This window comes from Malurus melanocephalus, unplaced genomic scaffold (assembly GCF_030028575.1).
Source record: "Malurus melanocephalus ecotype Western Australia unplaced genomic scaffold, MMel_1.1 scaffold_429, whole genome shotgun sequence".
Lineage (NCBI taxonomy): Eukaryota > Metazoa > Chordata > Aves > Passeriformes > Maluridae > Malurus > Malurus melanocephalus.
Window position 1 is genome coordinate 563,813 of NW_026623661.1, and position 19,952 is coordinate 583,764.

At 36.6% G+C, this 19,952-nt stretch overlaps 1 protein-coding gene across 1 annotated transcript in view; it reads left to right on the forward strand.

Moving 5' to 3' along the window:
• Positions 1–19,952, forward strand: part of QSER1 (glutamine and serine rich 1) — a 37,002-nt gene that overhangs the window by 14,262 nt on the left and 2,788 nt on the right. Inside the window, exons 2-12 of the mRNA XM_057379982.1 lie at positions 776–885; positions 2,070–2,234; positions 4,469–8,167; positions 10,003–10,289; positions 10,961–11,077; positions 11,676–11,809; positions 13,125–13,336; positions 14,906–15,043; positions 16,365–16,462; positions 18,006–18,158; positions 19,393–19,488. Of these exons, the coding sequence (XP_057235965.1) occupies positions 2,096–2,234; positions 4,469–8,167; positions 10,003–10,289; positions 10,961–11,077; positions 11,676–11,809; positions 13,125–13,336; positions 14,906–15,043; positions 16,365–16,462; positions 18,006–18,158; positions 19,393–19,488 (5,073 nt within the window). The 5' untranslated portion in view covers positions 776–885; positions 2,070–2,095. The remainder of the gene's footprint in view (positions 1–775; positions 886–2,069; positions 2,235–4,468; positions 8,168–10,002; positions 10,290–10,960; positions 11,078–11,675; positions 11,810–13,124; positions 13,337–14,905; positions 15,044–16,364; positions 16,463–18,005; positions 18,159–19,392; positions 19,489–19,952) is intronic.

Consider the following 19,952-nt stretch of genomic DNA (forward strand, 5'->3'; position numbering starts at 1 on the left):
GTTTTGCTTTTCCCTCTGTTTTATGCTTTTTAAATTRGAAATCTTTAGGGCTTTTGGCAGTTTCCTAAGGTTGCTTGATATTTAGATTTGTCTTCTGCGTTGATGGTTTTGCACAGACCCAGACAATGTATATTTTCAGTTTGCTTCCATTAAGCCTGATTAGAACATCATGTCAATTTAGATGACTCACGTAAAAATGTTAAATAAAAGCTGTGAATCATTAACTTACATTTAATGCTAGGAGGTCTGAAGATGGATTTGTCACTTGGGAGTGYTTTCACTGTCAGTTCCATTAAATTGTAGCTAAAGTACCAAAATCTTAAAAAAAAAATTGATCCCACAGCTTCTTAGGCAGTCCAGACTTTGATTTAAACTAGGTGCTGTAAGTTTTAATGGAATTAAAAATTGAAATGTTAAGTGGGCATGTATTCATAGTCATCTGCTTAGCAGAATTTACATCAGTAAATTGTTAAAAAAATGTCCAGTGACTGTTTCTTACAGTTGAATTCCGTCTTTCTGACCCAGTCCTTTATACACTTTTGTGATCAGCTTTGATTTTTGTAAGGTTTTCACTATACCCCCACCCTCTGGCTTTTTAGGTTTCATAGTACTTTTTTTTTATTTGCTTAACATCCAAGCAGAGCTACATCTGTCTAATCTTGGGCTTGTGTTTTTCTGTATTTCTGTAATGTTTTGGCTTGTGGTTGGAATTTCRTGAGTGTTCTTTGTTTCTATATCTATATATTTTGTTAATAATGTTTAATTTCTTCCTTAGCTTAAGCTATGGAGGAGGACATTCATCACATTCAGAAACAGATCTTCACAGACAGACATATACAGCTTCTCATCAGCTTCCTGGATACTCAACTACACAACATCCTGCTGGTAATTGTCCATATCATGAGAATACTGCTGAAATAGCTACAGAGAAAAAAATTTAAAAAAACAACTGTTGTAATTTAGATTAAAGTTAATGAATTTTATAATCAAAGGGAGTTTCTCATATAAGTGGTGGCAACTGCCTTTAGAAAAGCTGAGTGTGTATCAGAAAGTTAAGTTTGACTTTTGATCAAAATGTCATTAGTAGAAAGGGAGGTTATGCTTGGTATCTTGTTTTTTTGAAAAAGCTGGACTTATTCTTTAAAATACAGCTTTTCAGGATTTGGCTTATGCATAAGGGCCAAATGTTGTGTGCCTCTAAGTCAGTGGCAGAAATGCTGCCAGCTCCTCCAGACTAAGGCAAACAGCAAAATTGATGTGAGCTGGAAGTGCTGGGGAAACTGAGACAGTGCTGGGGAAAAGTTAAAATTCATTTAAATGTAACAGTGGGTTAGGCTGAGTTACATCTGTGGCATCCTGTCTCCATGAGCATGTTTTCACGCTCAATTTGCAGCCCAGTTTCCAAAGAAAGGTGTTTGAGCTCTGCCATCCTCAATCAGATGATGGAGGGTCACAACTGCAATCTTGACACAGTCTCAGTTACTCACAGCTCTGGATTTCACCAGTGCTTGGTTTGGGTCCTGGAATTATTCCTCTCTGCCCCCCCTTGCTAATGAAAGGTCTGAGAATATGGGGAACACATAAATGTGTTTGTTGAAACAGRAAATGCAGCCAAAACCCATCTTCATGTGCCAGTCCTATAGATGTGTCCAAACTGCTACAAGCTGCCCAAAAGGGAGAAAGTAGATATAGAACAGTTGAACACGTTTCAGGAAGAATTCTGAAAGTTTAACCAGTTATGTGAAAATAGAACAGTGAATCTTCAGATAAAGGCAGTGTTTTATTGGTGTACCTCARTGTTGTTTTAAGCATCATGTTTGATATACATTGAATAATAGATTTTAAAATGKGTACTGAAGTTCCAGTTTACAGTTGTAACACTGTGTAACAGTTAAACACAGAAAAATCAATGTGCTTTAGCAATGCAAATGTTTCAAAGGTTGGGGTTTTTTTAGTGAATTATGAAAACATATCCTTGTTGTATGATTTTGCTTCTTTGAAATTCATCTGAATTATCTGTTTTTTTTTTTTTTTTTTTTTTTTTTTTTTTTCCCTCCACTATCATCTAGGTCTTTCAGGAATATTTGATACCAGTATGCACAGTGCTGGAGGTAACACTAAAGAAACTTCTTCAGTTATGAATTTTCTCTCTGCTATTGAGTCTCGTACTGCTCAGGCAGTCTCTTCAGGATCTACCCTTCTACCACAATTCAGGGCTCCTTCCTGGCAGACAGGTGAGAATTTTCTCTTGAAATAAAATTTTGTTGTTATTATATTGAATGTTTGGGAGGATTTGAAACAAAAATMTTTTGACTAACTGAAAAGGCTGCATGTTTTCTACTTCTTTTACATCTCAATATTTAAAAATGTCAGAAGCAATGAAATTATGTTAGCAGAAGATTTATATGAGCAGAAATTCTGGTGGTTTAGAAGGAATTTARATGCATAGGATATTATTTTGTCTAATGAGTCAAATTTATTTTCCCAGCTTTGTTTGGACTTAGTCTCACTATCACTATAAGCATGTTCAGGTACACTACCTGAACATGCATCCTAGCAAATCTTTCATTCTCAAACTCTGTTCCCTATGACACTTCTTCTTTGATATTAGTACTAAAAGTCTAGGGGTAGCTTTGGCCCCTTTGTACACAGAAGTAATGAGCAAGGTGTTGTCAAAAAGAAGGTTTGAGGTGTATGTCACAAAGAAATAAGGGATCTAATTTACAACTAAACAAACGTGCCATCTCTTCTGGCAGACTGACTGCTTTCCATAAACCTCCCCCATCTGTCAAGCCTTCTGTGCAGAGCAGGAAACTGTAAGATTTTGAGCTTGCTGTAGACAGTCACATCAAGATAAGTGTTGCTACTGCATCTGTGGGTAGCTTCAAGTTCTGGTTAATCTTACTGAGTGATTGTGCAGCTGTGCAGTGAATCAGATCTATTCACTGATCTGACAGAAAATGTTTGAGTGGTTTTTTTTCCTTTGGTGGGATGGTTTTCCTCTGTATCAGCAGGGTGATCTGGGTCTCAGTGCAGCTGTATGATTGCTGCTCTGGTTTGGGGAGGAGGCACAAGGTGCATTTAAACACTRTTTATGCTTCCTCACTCAGAAAGACCTTATTGTTGACTAATAAAAAATACCTTGGCATTCCTTCACTATCACATCTCTTCATATCAGTTTGTCTTGAACTGAAAGGGAGAAACAAAGAATTTATTTCTCAGCTTCACCTGAAACTTCAAAAGCAATTGTATGATTAAGTTGCAATCAGCTTAAGAAGACTTACTGTATTGTAAAATGAAATTTTTTTTTTAACTGAAGTATTTGTTTCAAAGCAAGCTTTATTTACTGAGATGTTTTATTTATGCATAAATGATCCAAAGCTAAAAWCTATTAGAAGTATGCAAGAAGAACTGAAAAAGGTCAAATCATTCCACTGATTTTAAATTTTTCTGATTTGCATACCCTGTAAATTTCCCAGTGGAAACTGMTTCCTTAACAAGAATGTTAAGCCTCTCTGGGAATAAAGTAGCATTCTTCATTTTTCTTTGTAGACTTTGGAAATCATACACAAACTTCACCAGTGCCTGCAAGTTACAGGGTGAAAAGCACTGAATGCTATGGATCACTGCTCTAAGCCTCAGTTTGCAAGGGAATTTTGCACTCCTGTCTCAGCTGGAGTAGTGTATTCTGTTGAGAAATCTTGKTTAAGCCAGGATGTCATACCAATGGCTGGATGCAAATAAGTAATATACATTTCAGTTGGATAGTTGTTATTGCATTGTGCAGATAATTGCTGTCTGTGGATATTTGGTACTCTCATATTTATTTATTTATTTATTACTTGTATTGAAATTTATTTATTTCATATTTATTACTTGTATTGAAAGTCAAACCCCTCCTTTAAGAAAACAAATTGCAAAGTGTATAGACCGTTAGCTATTTCACTATATGCCCTGAAATCTTCCCCCTGAAGTGAGTTATAATTAAGTATTGGTGAAGGTAAATCCAGGAGATGGTATTGCTTCTTTAACTATGGATATATTACAACCGCTAGGGTGTAATTTTTGCCTTTTTACCATTTATTAAAGGTGGTCAGGCCTTTTGATCAGTTYACTATGACCTTTTTAAACTGAAATAAAAACTAATAAGGAGCCTTCAATTTCCAAGCAGAATTAATCTTGTACAGTTTTTTTAATCAACAATTTGCATCTCAAGCATAKGAGTTTTCTCTCGGCAATTCACTGCAGTATAGAATTTGGCATTCTCAAAAACCCCTGCACTTCCATTTTGAAAATTWCCCACAATAAATGTCTCCCTTTGTATGTTTGAGGTTTTTTTTAAGGGTGGTGATTCTAAAGAGCATTATATTTGTAAATGCTATAAGAGCTTGCAGTTAAATGACATATAGAAATGCTGAGTGTTGTGACTTGGAAAGCTTCCTTCTTGTTTTGTTTTTGTTTTTTCCAGGTATGCATTCCTCGACAGCCACAGAACTCTTTGTTACTGGAGCTTTGCCAACCTCTGGAACATTTCCACCAACATCTGCTTTATCAGCGTATCAGCATCCCAACACCTTCAGCAGCAGAAACTTTGCTACCACCCCTTCTCTTACTCTTCAAGATACTACTTTCAGTGCTACATCCAATGGTCTCTTAACTCCCCACGATCCTTTATTACAGATCAAAACATCCCAAGGCACTGTTCCAACTGCTTTGACCTTCGAGCGCCTGGGCAGCTCTGTTTTGAGTACCAGCGTACCCCCTCAGTCATCAACATATCGTTCTGCTCAAGAATCTGCCCCCCATCTTTTGCAGCCTCAGTTTAGCTTGTTGCCTTCGAGCCTTGGAGGAGCTCAGCAGGTGTCTCAGGCCTATAGCACATCTGTCTTCACTGGTTCCACTGCTTCCATGGATAGAGCACTTCAGCGAGAATGTAGTGTTATTAAACACCACCAGCGGCCTTCCAGTACTCAGTCTGTCCAGCCTCAGCTGACTGTTTCACAGCATTCTTTACACAGCTATTTAACAAGTACAAGTGGAGTTAACTTTCAGGATACATCTAGGCACTCAGCATTATCCTGCAGTCCAGCTGGAGATGTTACTCAGGTGAGCAATGGAGGACCACAGCAGAAGACTTCTCAAGTCACAGTAGAACTTGCTCAGTCGTACACATCTGCAATTCCATCACCCGGTTTTCCATCTGCTTCCACAGCAAAAGTGAAAAACTGTTCCATGAAGCAGCCTCCGAGGTCAACAAAGACCCCCAAACCTCAAAGTGTAGCTCCCACTGTGCAGACACAAAGCTATGCCAAAACTGCACAAAACCAGAGTTCTGTCATTACAGGCCAAGCACAGATCTATTCTACAGCACAGCTCCCCAGCCTCTTGTCRGTCAGTCAGTCCCAAAATTATGTTCCATGCCAGGCTCAGAATGTGCCACCTGTCAGCCACTCACAGGATTTCTCATCCAGCAAGGTTGAGAAGCTGCCCTCACTGTATAAAACGTTGACTTTTTCTGGGCAATCACAAGCTATTACTTCTGACAGTCAGACTCTAAGTTACTCCTCAGAGGAACAGGTATTGACCTCCGTTCCAAATGAGAACTACTCTGGGCAAATGAGGGAACTTTCTTCAGTCAGCCAAGCTCAGAGCTACTCTTCTAGTCACTCTCAGGGTTTATCTCCAGTTACCCAGTCCCAAGTTAATTTTTCATCTCAATCACAGGTTTTAGCAGCTGTTAGTCCTTCAGAAAGTTATTCTTCAGGGCAGTCTTTAACATTAAAATCRCCTTCTCTTTCCTTTAATGCCTCTCCTCGGGTACAAAATCTTCCAGCCTCGAGTCCTAGTCAAAGCTATATTTCTTTACATTCTTCTCAGAACTCTCAGTCACAAGAATCCTCCTCTCCACAGTCTCAAAAGTTTTTGCCATCTGTCCCGTCTCCTTTTGCATCCCCAGCTCACTCCCAGACACTGCAGAACAACAGACCTCCTTCAGAAACAAAGTCCTATGTTAAAAGGAAGTCGGACTCTAACTTGTATGCCTTGTCAAAACAGGAGGAGGAATTATCAATGCAGGATATGCAGGCATTGCAAAAGCAAGCTACTCTTGAATCTTCYACTCAAAGCCTAACTGAGGAGGAGATCAACGCTCAGGATGCATCCTATAGGGTCTCAAAAGCAAATGACAGATACTCTCAAAGTGTAATCAGAAGCAATTCTCGTCTTGAAGATCAAGTTGTTGGACTTACTCTTCAAGGTACAAAAAAAGATGAAAGAATGGTCAGTTCTGTGGAACAGCTTTCCCAAAACATCGGCCATATCACCAGCCTAAGCCATGATATCAAAAAGACAGCTAATTTAATGCGAACTACACAGGTAACTGTGAGTGCTAAGGAGCTAAACCARCAGCATTCCCTTATGCATAAGGTACATGAAAATAAAGCTCAAGAGCAGCAGGGCCAAGTCATCAGCACGCCAGCACAGGTTCAGCCTCATGCTTTAAGGCATGGTCACCAGCTGTGTTTGCCCAGTGCACAGGTACTGCTGGAGTCAACCTGTGACTTGCAGATTCTTCACCAGTCAATCCTGCAGTCGGGTTTAGGACAAGCAAAGGCATCACCACAAGTGCAAAGAATCCAGAGCCCACAGCAGGTGACACACCCTTTCCTTCAGATGGATGGTCACATTGTTCAAAGTAACGGGGCTCATTCGCAGCAACAGCTTCACAGTCAGAATGCAGAAGTCATGAAAATGGACATTTCTGAGTCTTCAAAACCACTACAACAGCATTTGACAGCAAAAGATCATTTTACTCAGACAAATCAACATGATTCAAAAAATCAATTTGTTTCTCTTAGTTCAATMTGCTTCCCAGAATCTATACTTCTCAGCGATGAGCGGAATATATTATCCAATGTGGATGACATCCTAGCAGCAACAGCAGCAGCCTGTGGAGTGACACCATCTGACTTTGCCAAATCAGCTTCTAATGAAGAGGAAATCCAAACTGTTGAAAATAGTGATGAGTCTAAAACCCAGTTCCGATCACTGGATTCCAGACCTGTGTCTTCTGTTTTCAGTGCCTCACCTACTGTAGTTGGAAAGCCAGCAAACAGAAATAATATTTCTCTGAATGGAGGCCAAATTACCCTAAATCTTACCCCAGTGTCAACAATACAGACAAAAACTGTGAACCTGGATCAACCACACATTGAAACTCCTGATCAAAATGTACCAACAAGAATGACCTCTCCCACCCTTGGTCCTGGCCAAGAAGAGCAAGAGGCTGCTCGAGTTAAGAAGCAATCTAGCATCAGTCATGAATCTGAAGAAGATAATGATGCTTCTGCTGATGGTACCCTGAATGCRAGAGACACAGAGTTTGTTTCAAGTGGTAGGAGCCTAAGTGAGGAAAGTGCTGCTTCAGAGAATGATTTTAATATGGGTGGTGATGATGGTACAATAGCAGGTAACCAGCCAAAGGTTCCTTTGCAGCCATTATCTGTGCCCCAAAGTGCAGATGGAGTCATTAATAGAACTGAAGAAGAATGCCAAGATTTAACTCAAGGGAACCTTCAGAAGAAAAAAAGCAAAGGAAAAAGCCAAAACAAAAATGCTGCAGAAGATGATGGTGCAATTCAGAAACAAGTAAAAAGAAGTGGGCAGTGTAAACGTCAAAATTCAAGAGGAAATGATTCATGTTTCACGTACTCGTCTCCAGTTTCTGAAAGTTGTTACGATACTTACCAACATCAGGAAAGAATGAGACAAAAAATTAAAGAAGTTGAAGAAAAACAGCCYGAAGTCAAAACAGGATTTATTGCATCTTTTTTAGACTTTCTAAAATCTGGGCCTAGGCAACAGTTTTCCACTCCAGCTGTACGAATGCCAAACAGGACTAGGAGACCAGTCACACAAATAGTTCGTGCCCCTTGCCTACAGCCCTCTGCAAAGCCTCAGCCAGCAGCAGCAACTCCTGSAGCTGCTGAGGTCAGTGGAGACAGTCCAACCAAAAAAGTCGATGAAGAACTTAAGAAAAACTTAGAAACATTGCCTTCATTTTCTTCTGATGAAGATGATTCTGTGGGTGGTAACCATGATCTTCAAAAGAGCATCTCAACTGCGTTGTCAGCCCTGGATGATACATCTGATAGAAAGAACAAAACAGGTAAAATGGTTACTACAAGTGYATATGTTGAAGGAGATTTTTGTAGCTGATGGGGAAAAAATGAGTAATTTTACCTGTCTTCAGATAAAGGTTTTGATTTATGGTTTTGATAAAGGTTTTGATAATATGAAAAAATATTGCAGAATACATGATATGCTAACCAATACTTCATCGTAATTAGTTCTCTGKTTTTTTTCTGTGGCTATTTCTATGTAATTATTGTAAGTGCATGCATTTCAAAAAGGCTGTTACAGAGGATGAAGTTCCTTYTGTGTCTTTCAGTTGAATATATATTTCAAACAAGAAAACAGTGATTGTTTTCTCCCCAGAAAGGTGAAATGTGAACAGTGCCCATGGTGTGAGCTTCTTGCTGGAGTTTGTTAATGTACAATGTCTAAAGAAGTATTTCAAAAGAGTTTTTTGTTGGGTGGGCATTTCCATTAGTCTTTTAGTGATTTCTTTTTAATGTTATTGCATCTCTTTTACTATCCATAAGGAAGAAATATTTATGCCACCAATTTTTTGAATTTACCTTCCTGTTTTGTGACACACATCTTGTACATTGTGCAAGATGCTTAGTAATAACATCTTTATTTCTTGCTGGTGTTCTGCAGSTATTCCAGTAATTCCCTCTTCTGTCTTTTTTTGCAAATAAGTCAGACAATCTATTTTTTGCAAATAGACAGACAATTATTAAAACATGGTCTTTTGTTGGTAATATTAAGTAGCACATGTGCCTTTATCTGCTGTTCAGTAAATATACCCAGGGAACCAATAGTGGTGTGTCTAATTAAAGCTGTCAGAAGTCTCACTGAAGAAACAAAATGTATTTGCAATAGTGTGAGATGATATATCTGGCAGAATACATTTCAAATTAACCATGACTGAATGGGTTTAATGAATCTTCACTTACTTGGTATATAGCTTTTGTATTGACACATGAATTTGGCATTTAAATAATTTGTTTGGAGTTACTTTTGTTAAAGTATGTTGCATTATCTTTCTATAAATTTTCAAGTGAAAAAGTCAACAATTAGCCGTGATTGTAAAAAACTGTAAAACAGTTATCTAAAGTTTCCTAAGTGATATTATCAATTGTGTTGCAGTTAATATAACTTGATTTCCTTTAGATCAACAAGTCAGTGTTACAACTAATATGTGTAGAAGACTGTAAAGTAATATCTAAAAAGGATTCTAATTTTTTTCAGGTGGGAAAGAATAATTTTGAAAGGTGGGACTTTTCTTTGGCTCTTTGGACTAGARGAGAAAAAGAATGTTCTTTCCCCTTCTTGGTTTTGTATCATCAGCTCTCATTGCTCACCTCTGTTAATATTAAAAATCATTAGGCTATTGCCAAAGTTTTAATCTGGAACTTCCAGTCATATTATCACAAGATATAAATGTCCAAAAGTCAGAAAATRTTTTCATTTTTGATGTGTATTTCTCTTTCTGCAATCCAATTTCAAAAGACTTTAAGATTCAGTGTTGTAACCTTTACTGGTGTATTTGCTTATTGTCACAAAGTACAACAGATTTACCTGGTGATCATRTCTATGACTATCAAATTGTTTTCTAAAGCATTCAGCTTTGCTAATTCCAGATGCTAACAGATGCAGCARTTTAATACAAACAGAGGTATATTAGCTACAGTATTTTGGTTTTAAGATTTAGTGTGGTCGAGATACTGCTTCTGTTTTAACTCTTAGAACAGGTGTTTTTCCTAGAATAGTTGCTTTTRATATAAATCATAACAGAAAAGAAGAAAAATCTAGTTCCCATTTTACACTGCATATCCTTGATAATTAGTTTAACTAAAATTTGTATTTTTTCTTCAGAAACTGAAAAAGTGACAGTTGTTACTGCTGCTGCCACTGCTGTAATAAAGCAGGAATCTCCMCAGACAACTGCTCCTGTAGGAAATATGCAGGAGAAAACAAATCCAGCTGACCCCTTGAAAGCAGCTCAACAGGATGCTGTGACTTCAGAACAACTGGCAAAAATACAGGAGACTGTTGCAATAGAAGGATGTACTGATGAGGAGAATATGGACAGTGAAGGAGAGGGAATGTACAGAGAACGTGATGAATTTGTAGTGAAGATTGAAGATATAGAGACACTAAAGGTAAKCTGAATATTTATTGGGGGGAAACACATCACAAAAGCCCTTGCATATGAATTTAGCCTCAAGAAACTATCAGAAGAGGAAAGGCTACAGATYAGTTTTCTCTTTCTATTCTAATATTCCCTGAATGCTGCCAAAATGCCTTAAAGGTGTCTTTCCAGTGCAGATTATAAACATATTTTGAATGTACACGACCCATTTTATGCTACATACATAATAAAGTAAATCTGTGTGCTGGTAACCTCTGTTAGAACTTGGAATTACCTATTTGAATATTAAAAAGCATAAATTTTTCACAGGCAGTTGACTACTTTTTTTTTAGGATGGGAGTAGACTTTCAAATGTAAAATGGATTAAGGTATGTTAGGAGTTATTTTGAGTTTTAAGTTTTRGTTAGTTGAAGAGCCATGAAAAAGGAATCAATATTTGACTACATTTTCCAAAAAGAGTTTGAGTTTGTAGTTTATAGGATCTATAGAAAATTCTTGTTAAAGCTGCTAATTACAAACTTGTCTTGATGCAAACAGGATTTAATAACTACCAGTTTGGAATTTCAAATTACTTATTTCAGTTTTATCCCTGGGTAACTTCCTCAAAAAATGTGATGCACAAGCATGTTTCCCAAAGAAAAATAAGCACTGTTTTTAGCAAATAATTTTATGTTCTTCCAGGTTGCTTTGCAAACAGGAAAAGAGCCTCCAGCTATCTGGAAAGTACAGAAGGCTTTATTGCAAAAGTTTGTTCCTGAAGTGCGAGATGGACACAGAGAGTTTGCTGCTACTAACAGTGTGAGTTTGAAAAATTCCTTGTGAAGCCTCCTGGGAGCTGGTTTCCTTAATGAGAGTCTAGGAATCAGATAGAATGTGATTTTGGCATACATTCTTAGCARTCAGCCTAGAGGGGAAAAAGCCCTCCAACTCAAACTCTCCCTAAATGTATCCATGAACTGATTTTTTTGCTTTGCAGTGTGGCTTCTTTGGTATCATTTTGGCTGTGTAAAAAAACAAGTTTTCCTAATCAGAACAAAGTCAAAGCAAACAGACTTGTGAACCACCTGCTTTCTGCAATAGGAGTGATAGAGAGAGGATAGATTTTTACCAGGCAGCCTTTTGCCAGCTAGATAAAGCTTTTGGGATAACTCATGTGGAGAATAAAATAAAGGGCAAGAAGGAAACCCAAAGTAACTCTTATTTTCTTCAGTTTTAATTATGATCAGAAATTCTGATGGAGATTTTTTTTTTAATTGTAAGTGCTGTAGGATGGCTTATCTTTGTATGTAAACACATTATTTTTAAATTTACTTTTTCCTTTAGTATTGAAATTTTTGCCTGTTAAACTGACAAATTCTGCTTAGAAGAAACACTTGTTTGTTTTTTTTTCTTTCAGTATCTTGGGTACTTTGGGGATGCAAAGACGAAATACAAACGAGTGTATGTGAAATTTGTTGAAAATGCAAACAAAAAGGAATATGTCAGAGTATGCTCAAAAAAACCACGAATCAAGCCTGTCCAGTCAGCAAGGTATTTTATTTCAATTTGTTTTTCATTTTGCCATATTGTTTTCCTATTAAAAACACACCTATTGAAATAAACAGGAGTTATAAGTTTGAAGTGTGTTAATTGTTCTGTAATATGGAAACTGAGAGCTGTCTAGTTTGCTTTAAGAAATTAAATATAAATTACTGCCTTGTCTTCCCTACTCTTACCTGTTCAATAATCATTTATTTTGGAGGTTYATTTTAGGGTTTTGCATGCTATTTATGTCATCCTTTGCCAGACAAGCCTTCTAGTGTAATGATTTTAAATTTTTCTGTGTTGTTTTTGCATATCCTGTGAACTTTGCTAGTTAGGTATGTTTTTCTGGATTGCTTTAATGACTACTATGTCCCAGCATACTCGAAGTACCATACTTTCTTCTCAATCCTGGGAAGTTAATTTAAAAACAGATGTTAATTACAGTGCTCTTCTTTCAGGAAAAGATTGGAGTTTTAAGTCTATTTTGATCTCAAAGAAAGCAGTGCCATCAAATAATCAATTTTATGAAATAATCCTGATCTACTTAAAACTATCTAGGATTTTGATGCTCCTTTTTTTTCTTGGGCTATGGAAGACTGTTCCAGAACCTGTTCTTCCAGTGCTCTGAAACAATCCCCTCTTTTAACAAAACCTGCTTGTGGTTAGCTTGTTATGCATATGCTGTTCTCTCAACATTTGGCATTCTTTCCTGTTTGTACTGCATGTTGTATTTCCTGAGAGATCAGTCAGATCCCACCTCTGTCCATGTTTCACTGAGCTGCATTAAGCAAAGTCTTTCAGCTTCCTCATTTGGGACAGACTTTCCATTCCTCTCATCCTTCTACTGTTTGTTGTCTCCATCCATTTTGGCCTGAAATCTTTATCTCTGGCAGATATCTAGAATTATTCTCAGTGTTCCAGAAGATGTGGACAATATTTCTGCTGTACATTCCCATTTTGACATAATTCATGCCTAGCACTTCTCAGGATTGTATTTCCTGCCACGCTCTGAAAACTGTAGTGTGCTGTTAGTCCTAAAGTACAGAACTTTTATTTTGATTTATGATACTAACATTCCAGTATATTTTCCTGTTTTGAGTGGTGGGAAGAGAAAAAAGAGGAGTTGTCTGATTAAGTACTATATCAAAAATATAGTTATATATATATAGTGTGTATGACTTTTAATTCACAATTACAGGTGAAATAGGTGTATGTAATCAGTGGGGAATAAATTCTRGTAAAATAACATTATAACTATTTTATTACTGCCAAAACTTGTGTGCTAAWTATTTTCATTAAAATTGTCTTCATAATATTGCAGGACTATTCATTGCAAACCTAGTAAYAGCAACATCAAACCACCTGATCTACCAACACCAAAACCAACAGCAGCAAAAGTCTCTTCTGTGAAACCCAAAGCKAAACAGCCAAAGGTAAAGGCTGAACCACCACCAAAGAAAAGGAAAAAGTGGAAAGAAGAATTTTCATCATCCCAGTCTGATTCTTCACCTGAGGCCCAGAGTGAAGATGATGGTGAGTGAGAAYTATTGCTGGGATCTAGGCCCATTTGGACTTAACTGAAAAGAGTTTTACAAAATCACATTGTTTGATCTTGCACATTTTTCTGTACCAGAATGAAAATATAAAATCTAACAATGCCATGCAAATAAGTTTCTTAAAACTTTTTACTTGCTGTTGGTGTGTAAGCAAATGTGTACGATTAAAGTTCTTTCAAATGTAGTTTATCTACATAAATGCATGTTTATCTACATAAATGTAGTTTATCTACATAAATGCATGTTTTACCACTTCCTCTCTGTGATGGGTACAATTGTAGGGAAGAGAAGGCAATTTGATTTTTGAATACATCTCAAGAATGAGATTCTTCATTCATTTTCCATTGCAATGACTTCATGTCATGTCTAAAATAACATTCCTGCAATGTTTGCCTGCATGCAGATGTGGGCAGAATTCAGATGCTGCTGTTGTTTTTTCAAAACCAAAGAGAAAAAGCAGTTGGCTTTTTGGCTGCTTTATTGYTTGTCTGAATGCCAGCTGTTCAAATGCAGCCTGCTGAGCAGATTTGCTGTTAAGACATTCATAGAACATTTGAGATTCAATGTTTGCAGGAATTCTCCAGAAGAGAAAGGGATTTCTGAATTACCTGTGGTAGCAGATTTACAGTTTTGCAGGGTTCTTTTTGTTTATTTTCTATATGTTTGAAGCAAAGCTGTGTATTACTCATACTCAGTGCTGCATTTCTAAAGCATCCTAGTGACTTTTAAAYACAGATAAACTATCACTGGTGTACTGGAACACTGCCATGTCTGTGAGGACAAAACCTTTAAAATATTTYTCAAGCAAACTTGCCTGAGTAACTACTGATATGTACAACTGTCCATATTTAAAACCTCAAGTAACTTGGTCATTTACAGTCATCCCTGAGGAAGTTTWAAAACAGCCTTGCCAGCTGAATCACTGCAAAACCCTGGTGTCAGACATGGAGYCTATAAAAAGCTCCAGAATGCTTACTAATACTGATGACTACTCCATGTGCATGTTAAAATTGCTGTCTATGAAAAAATAAAACTTCCTCAGAGTAAGCACAAATATGCCTACATTGCTTCACTGATAAATCTTTTTAATTTTTTTTTGTGAGTTGAAAAATTGGGTGTGTTTGGCTTTGGTGGTATGCAGGCCCCTAAGTGACATTAGTACTCTGAAATTCTTTGTTCCTGTTGGGTGATTTCAAATTTTGCAAGTTTGGGAGGTATTTGCATTGACATGAAACTTAGGTCACTTCATTTGACTGAAGTTAATCATTATACTTTTTTTCTCTAAACTTTCATCTACAATAATAGAAAAATTTTTTAATTCCTTAAAATATAGACATGCTGATAATTTAAAAAATGAACCATTTGTGCTATGTTTGATGTCCTCCCTATTTTTTACATGTAAGTAGTTTATTGCATTGAGTTTTACTACTTGGGGAACCAGTAGGGGTCACTTGTGTTTTAAGAGAGAAAACTGCAGTTTTGAAAAACACCAATATTTGTAGGATATAGAAGGTAAAAAAATCATTCAATCCTGTTTCCTTTTCAGAGGTTGTACCTCCAGCTCCACTTGTTACTCGCTTTTTGAACACAAGAGCTATGAAAGAGACTTTCAAGAGCTACATGGAGTTGCTTGTCAGCATTGCCTTGGATCCAGACACAATGCAGGCCTTGGAAAAGAGCAATGGTACAGTATGCTTAACATTCTTATGTTCTTACTAGATTTTAAGGTTATTAATCAGTAAAGCAAATGTTCTTTTAAAAACCCCCACAAACCTAACRAATTTTTAATTACATGACCTCATCTGAAGGATCTACATATATTATTTCTGTGTATAGATACATTTGTACTATCTCTTTGAATAATCAAAGTAATTTGGAAGTATTGCATTATCTGCTTTGTTACATTAGAATTTTGCTGTGAATGCCAGAACTGAGCTCTGTGTTCCTGCAGTTACTACACCTCAAACCTTAGCAAACATTTATTCAGAATAAGAGAGTTTCAATTGTGACTGCTTTCTTACGAAGAAATAGGCTTATATGTAGTTATGATTCCTGCTACTAGTAAAAATTCTGCATTTCAAACTGTGAAATCTTAAAATTCTGATCAAAGAAGATTTTATTAATGTATACATCTTCTTCGAAGACAAAATATTTGGATTTGTTTGCTCTGGTAGGCTCCAGGATACAAGTCAAAACTCCCGTTTCTCAAAATTTAGTAAAGGCCCATGTACAGAGATCAAGGTTCCAAAAGAGAAATCCTTTCCTGTATTATTTAGTTGCAAGCTGTTGTTTTGTACTGTATTCTGTTTGCATGTATTTAAAGAAAATATTTTCTAGCCTCTCCTTTCCTGCCTCTCTTGTTTTGTTCTTAYTGTGCATCAGTGCACACTTACCTTAAGATTTCAGACCCATGCATTATGTCAGTAGTCCCACTAAAATCAAAGTAATTGAYTTTATAAATAAAAGGCTCCATACTGTGCTGTAAATTTTCATTCCTGGCCACATGCCTATGTTCAGCAGTATGTCGTGCAAGTCACAGTGGTTTATCAGATAACTTTTATCAGTAAGCACTTTCCTCAATTTTCTTTTTCTTATAAATGCCAGCAGGACCATTACTTGTAAAATGGAATAACAAATGTCAAAACCACATACTTGTCTTCATAAAASTGCCAGTTGTATTGCACAGAAGAGGATTATCTAGGAAATGGTGTAAAATTGTCTTTAAAATTTATGTTTTGTGTTGCTCTAGCCTAATGTTTCCTTGCAGCAAAGGAAAGTCAGAGAAGGAGCAGGGTTTTAATCAGCAATTAAACTGCATACTATCTAGACCAACTTAGCAGGTTGATCAAAAAAAAAAATTCTCTCACATTTCAAATTGGATTATGTTCCAATTGTTTTTATTTTCCACATTGTGTATTAACGGGTCAAAGTCTAGATTGAATATGAATCTCATTATTGTGTGTCTCTCTTAATCAACTGCTGTGGGTTTTTAATGTGTTTTTTAGATGAGCTACTTTTGCCTCACATGAGAAAAATTGATGGTATGCTGAATGACAATAGGAAAAGGCTGCTTTCCAAATTGCACTTGGATCATGCTTTCAAGGTATTCTCTTTCAAATTCTAGGCTTTTAAAAGTGCTGTTRTAAGTAAATCACTGAGTGCGTACCATGCAGGCACAGCTTAAAACCCAGAAGGCACATTTGTAACAGAAGTGAATATGGATTTGAAAGAGATGCTATAAATTTAGTGCTTGTGTTTGGAGAACATTTTGTGATGGAGGAGTTTATACTGCAAAGGTAAAGTTCTAGTTTTCCTCCCCATGCTTTCTGGTTTGTTCTCAAGCATTTTTTCCTTAAACCTTTTCAAGTTTGTCAGAAGAAAATCTGTTTCCTGTCCTTCTAGAGTTTTTGGTTAAGCTATTGGATTGCCTAAAAATAAACTTTTACGTGAAATAGCTATGCTGTGGAGCAGATGTCTGAAACACTTTGAAGTAGAGAGCATGATCAGAGGAGTTTAAAACCAGGACAGAAGGACACAAGAACAACTCATTTGGGTGCTCTTTCATGTATCTTCAGCATGGAAGGTTGAGAAAAGTGTGGATAACACACCCATATTACAGCAGCTTTCACGTGGTAATAAAAAAACAGGTGTGGATGTGGGCAGGGAAGAGAGAAGCTGAACCATCTCAGTAGAGAGAAGGTAAACAGGAGGATAATCTGCTGTTCCCACCCTCCTGTTGCTTTAGTTGAAGCTCAGTAAGTGAWGCATCTCAGCTGAATTGTGTAAACTTCATTTGAAAATCATTATGTGTCAATATAAAAATTGAATCAAYTTCATATTTTAACCCATTAGTCCCAAGTAAGGGCCTTAAATGCTGCATTGATTTATTTTTCCACATGTGTATTTTTCTGCCTATACTGGCAGATGCATGTTTATTTAAMTTGGAACATTTTTTTCAGGGCCAGATTATGTAGCATGGCAGGGCTATTTCAGAGCAGCTGCTACATGATGCTGTATTTGTACAACAACACTGTATTCAAATTTACTCATGCAAATAATGTAGAACTGRAGCTGACAGAAATGCAGTTCACTCTCATGAGTTAAAATCTCTTGAACTTGTGCTTTTTTGAACCAGTCTTTACTTCACTGTTCATAAGCATTTCTACCTTACAGATCTGATAAGATGCAGTAATTCTGTAATTTGCAAAAGATAGAACAAAACTTGTGAAGATATTTAGGCATCCAGTCCCTGTCTATGTATGAGGTGCCCAGAGATCTTCAAATCACTTGGTTTTAGAGATTCTCGGGAATGGAAAGCATGTTAGAAGATAAAAATGCCCTGTGGWGACTTTTTTTCCCCTCTCTTTGTAGTGATAGAGTCACAGATGTTAATCTGATGTCCAGTGGAAGGATCTGCTGGTATTGAGAAATTACAGGAGTCAAGAAGAGGTGGTCATGCTTTCCAAACCAGATATGGTTGTATGATCTGATAAAGACACTTTATCAGGGCTTTGCTGAGAAACAATTTTTTTTCCTGTTAGGCTGCACTCTAAACTTTTCAAAGAAAAATGGGCAATTKATCATCAATGTGGCCGTTCTTGGTTTTTTTTTTCATCAATCCTTTATCTTTGTATGCTCTATTAAAGAACGCATTGGAAAACTTTCCTGAACTGACAGTGGTCACTCGAGATTCAAAGACAAAATGTGGAGGGACGTCTGTGTCTAAGATCAAAATGAATGGTAAAGCTTACAACAAAAAAACACTGAGGGCTTCTAAATCAACCACTAAATCAGCACAGGTGAGTGTTCACAGGTTTGMTGCTGCCACCATCTGACTTGTGCTGTGATAACCACACTTCTATAAAACACTATAGAAGTTATGTTCTTATGTTCTTACTAGATTTTAAGGTTATTAATCAGTAAAGSAAATGTTCTTTTAAAAACCCCCACAAAACTAACAAATTTTTAATTACATGACCCCATCTGAAGGATCTACATGTAGTATTTCTGTGTATACACATATTTGCACTATCTCTTTGAATAATCAAAGTAATTTGGAAGTATCAAATTACTCACCTATTAGGTGGWTTGGTTGGTTCATCAAAATATAAAATCTTTGAGGGAGGTGCTTTTTCTGTAACAAGGGAATGTTAAAAACCAGCATTTAAAGGAGTACATTAAATTGTTATTATAACTCATATGTGAAACAGTTTGTCATCCTGGAGAAGCAACATTTTGCCTTCACCATTGCAGCTGTAGACCATAATAATAGATCATAATCATAACARTTTCTTACACTTGCTGCACAGTAAATGATACAATGGCTTCTAGGTCAAAAATTCTTGCAAATAGTGTTAATATTGTAAAAACTGAGATTAGATAACACTTATTAAAAATTGAGTTCTGTCTTGTTCCTATTCCTCATTTTCAATGACAGAATGAAGCTGTGTATCTTAAATTAAAAAAAAAAATTAAAAAGCAACATGGTAACAACTTGAGAAGCACACATTGTTTATTTTCATAGTATTCCTGGGGAACACTCTTAACTAGATTGGCAGGTTTTGGTCTGCTTAGGTTTATGTGTAAATAAAGTAAATAGTGGCTTGACAAATGACCTGTTCATACAGCTCACACTTCTATTTCTTGCCAAAATAACAAATTTTAGATAAGTTCAGCTCAGTGTTCTCAAGCACAAAATCTGTGCCATTTGCAATGATAGCCATCAATCTGGTAGAAAAATGGTTAAGCTTTGGTAGTTCTTGGAGTACTCCTTGAGCAGGGGGTGTCAGACCCATTTTGGGTTTGCAGTACATTCAGGATGAATGAAAATATTCTCACAGCTGGTTTTGATAAAACAACATGGAAAGTGGAGATAGRAGATAATTATGATATAATGTGAATCACAATTTGCCAGATATGTCACAATAATGATTTGAATGAAGCACTCCATTTCTGAATTGCTGAAAACATTTGTTTGCAGAAGAAAATGTCTGTATTATCTCTCGGTAAACAATGTGAATTTTCTTTTTGCAGGAGTTTACAGTAGATCCAGAAAAAATACAGTTGTATTCTTTGTATCACTCACTCCATCATTACAAATATCACATATATCTAACATGTAAAGAAGAGGTAGGTATTGTTTTCATTTTTTGCATGCACTGAGGGAAGTTATTGAGGGAATTGAGTCCAATTTGAGAGACCGTTCTCTCCTTCTTGGTAAATGAGTATGGATTGAGGCCTCCTATTTTAATTAATTCTTTATGGCAAACAAAAGGCTACACTGACCACGTGGGTTGCCCCTAATGGGAATTGCTGCTCAGAACATTCAGATGTGAGGCTTGCAAGGTTTGTGGCATTCCCCAAAGCAGTTATCTCCACTATTATACAAAATAAATCAAACAAAATATACCGGTGTATTTAATTCCTTGGATCAAAGTGATTTTTTTTTTTGTCTTAGAATGTCACACCTTTATTTTTTCTGCAAATCTTTGATGAAACTATTTTAGGTAAAGAAATGCAAGAGTTGAGCTTTAGCTTGGTTCTTAAGAAATGCATTTTGGGGGCATTTCTCCTTGTTTTTAAAACTTAAGGGT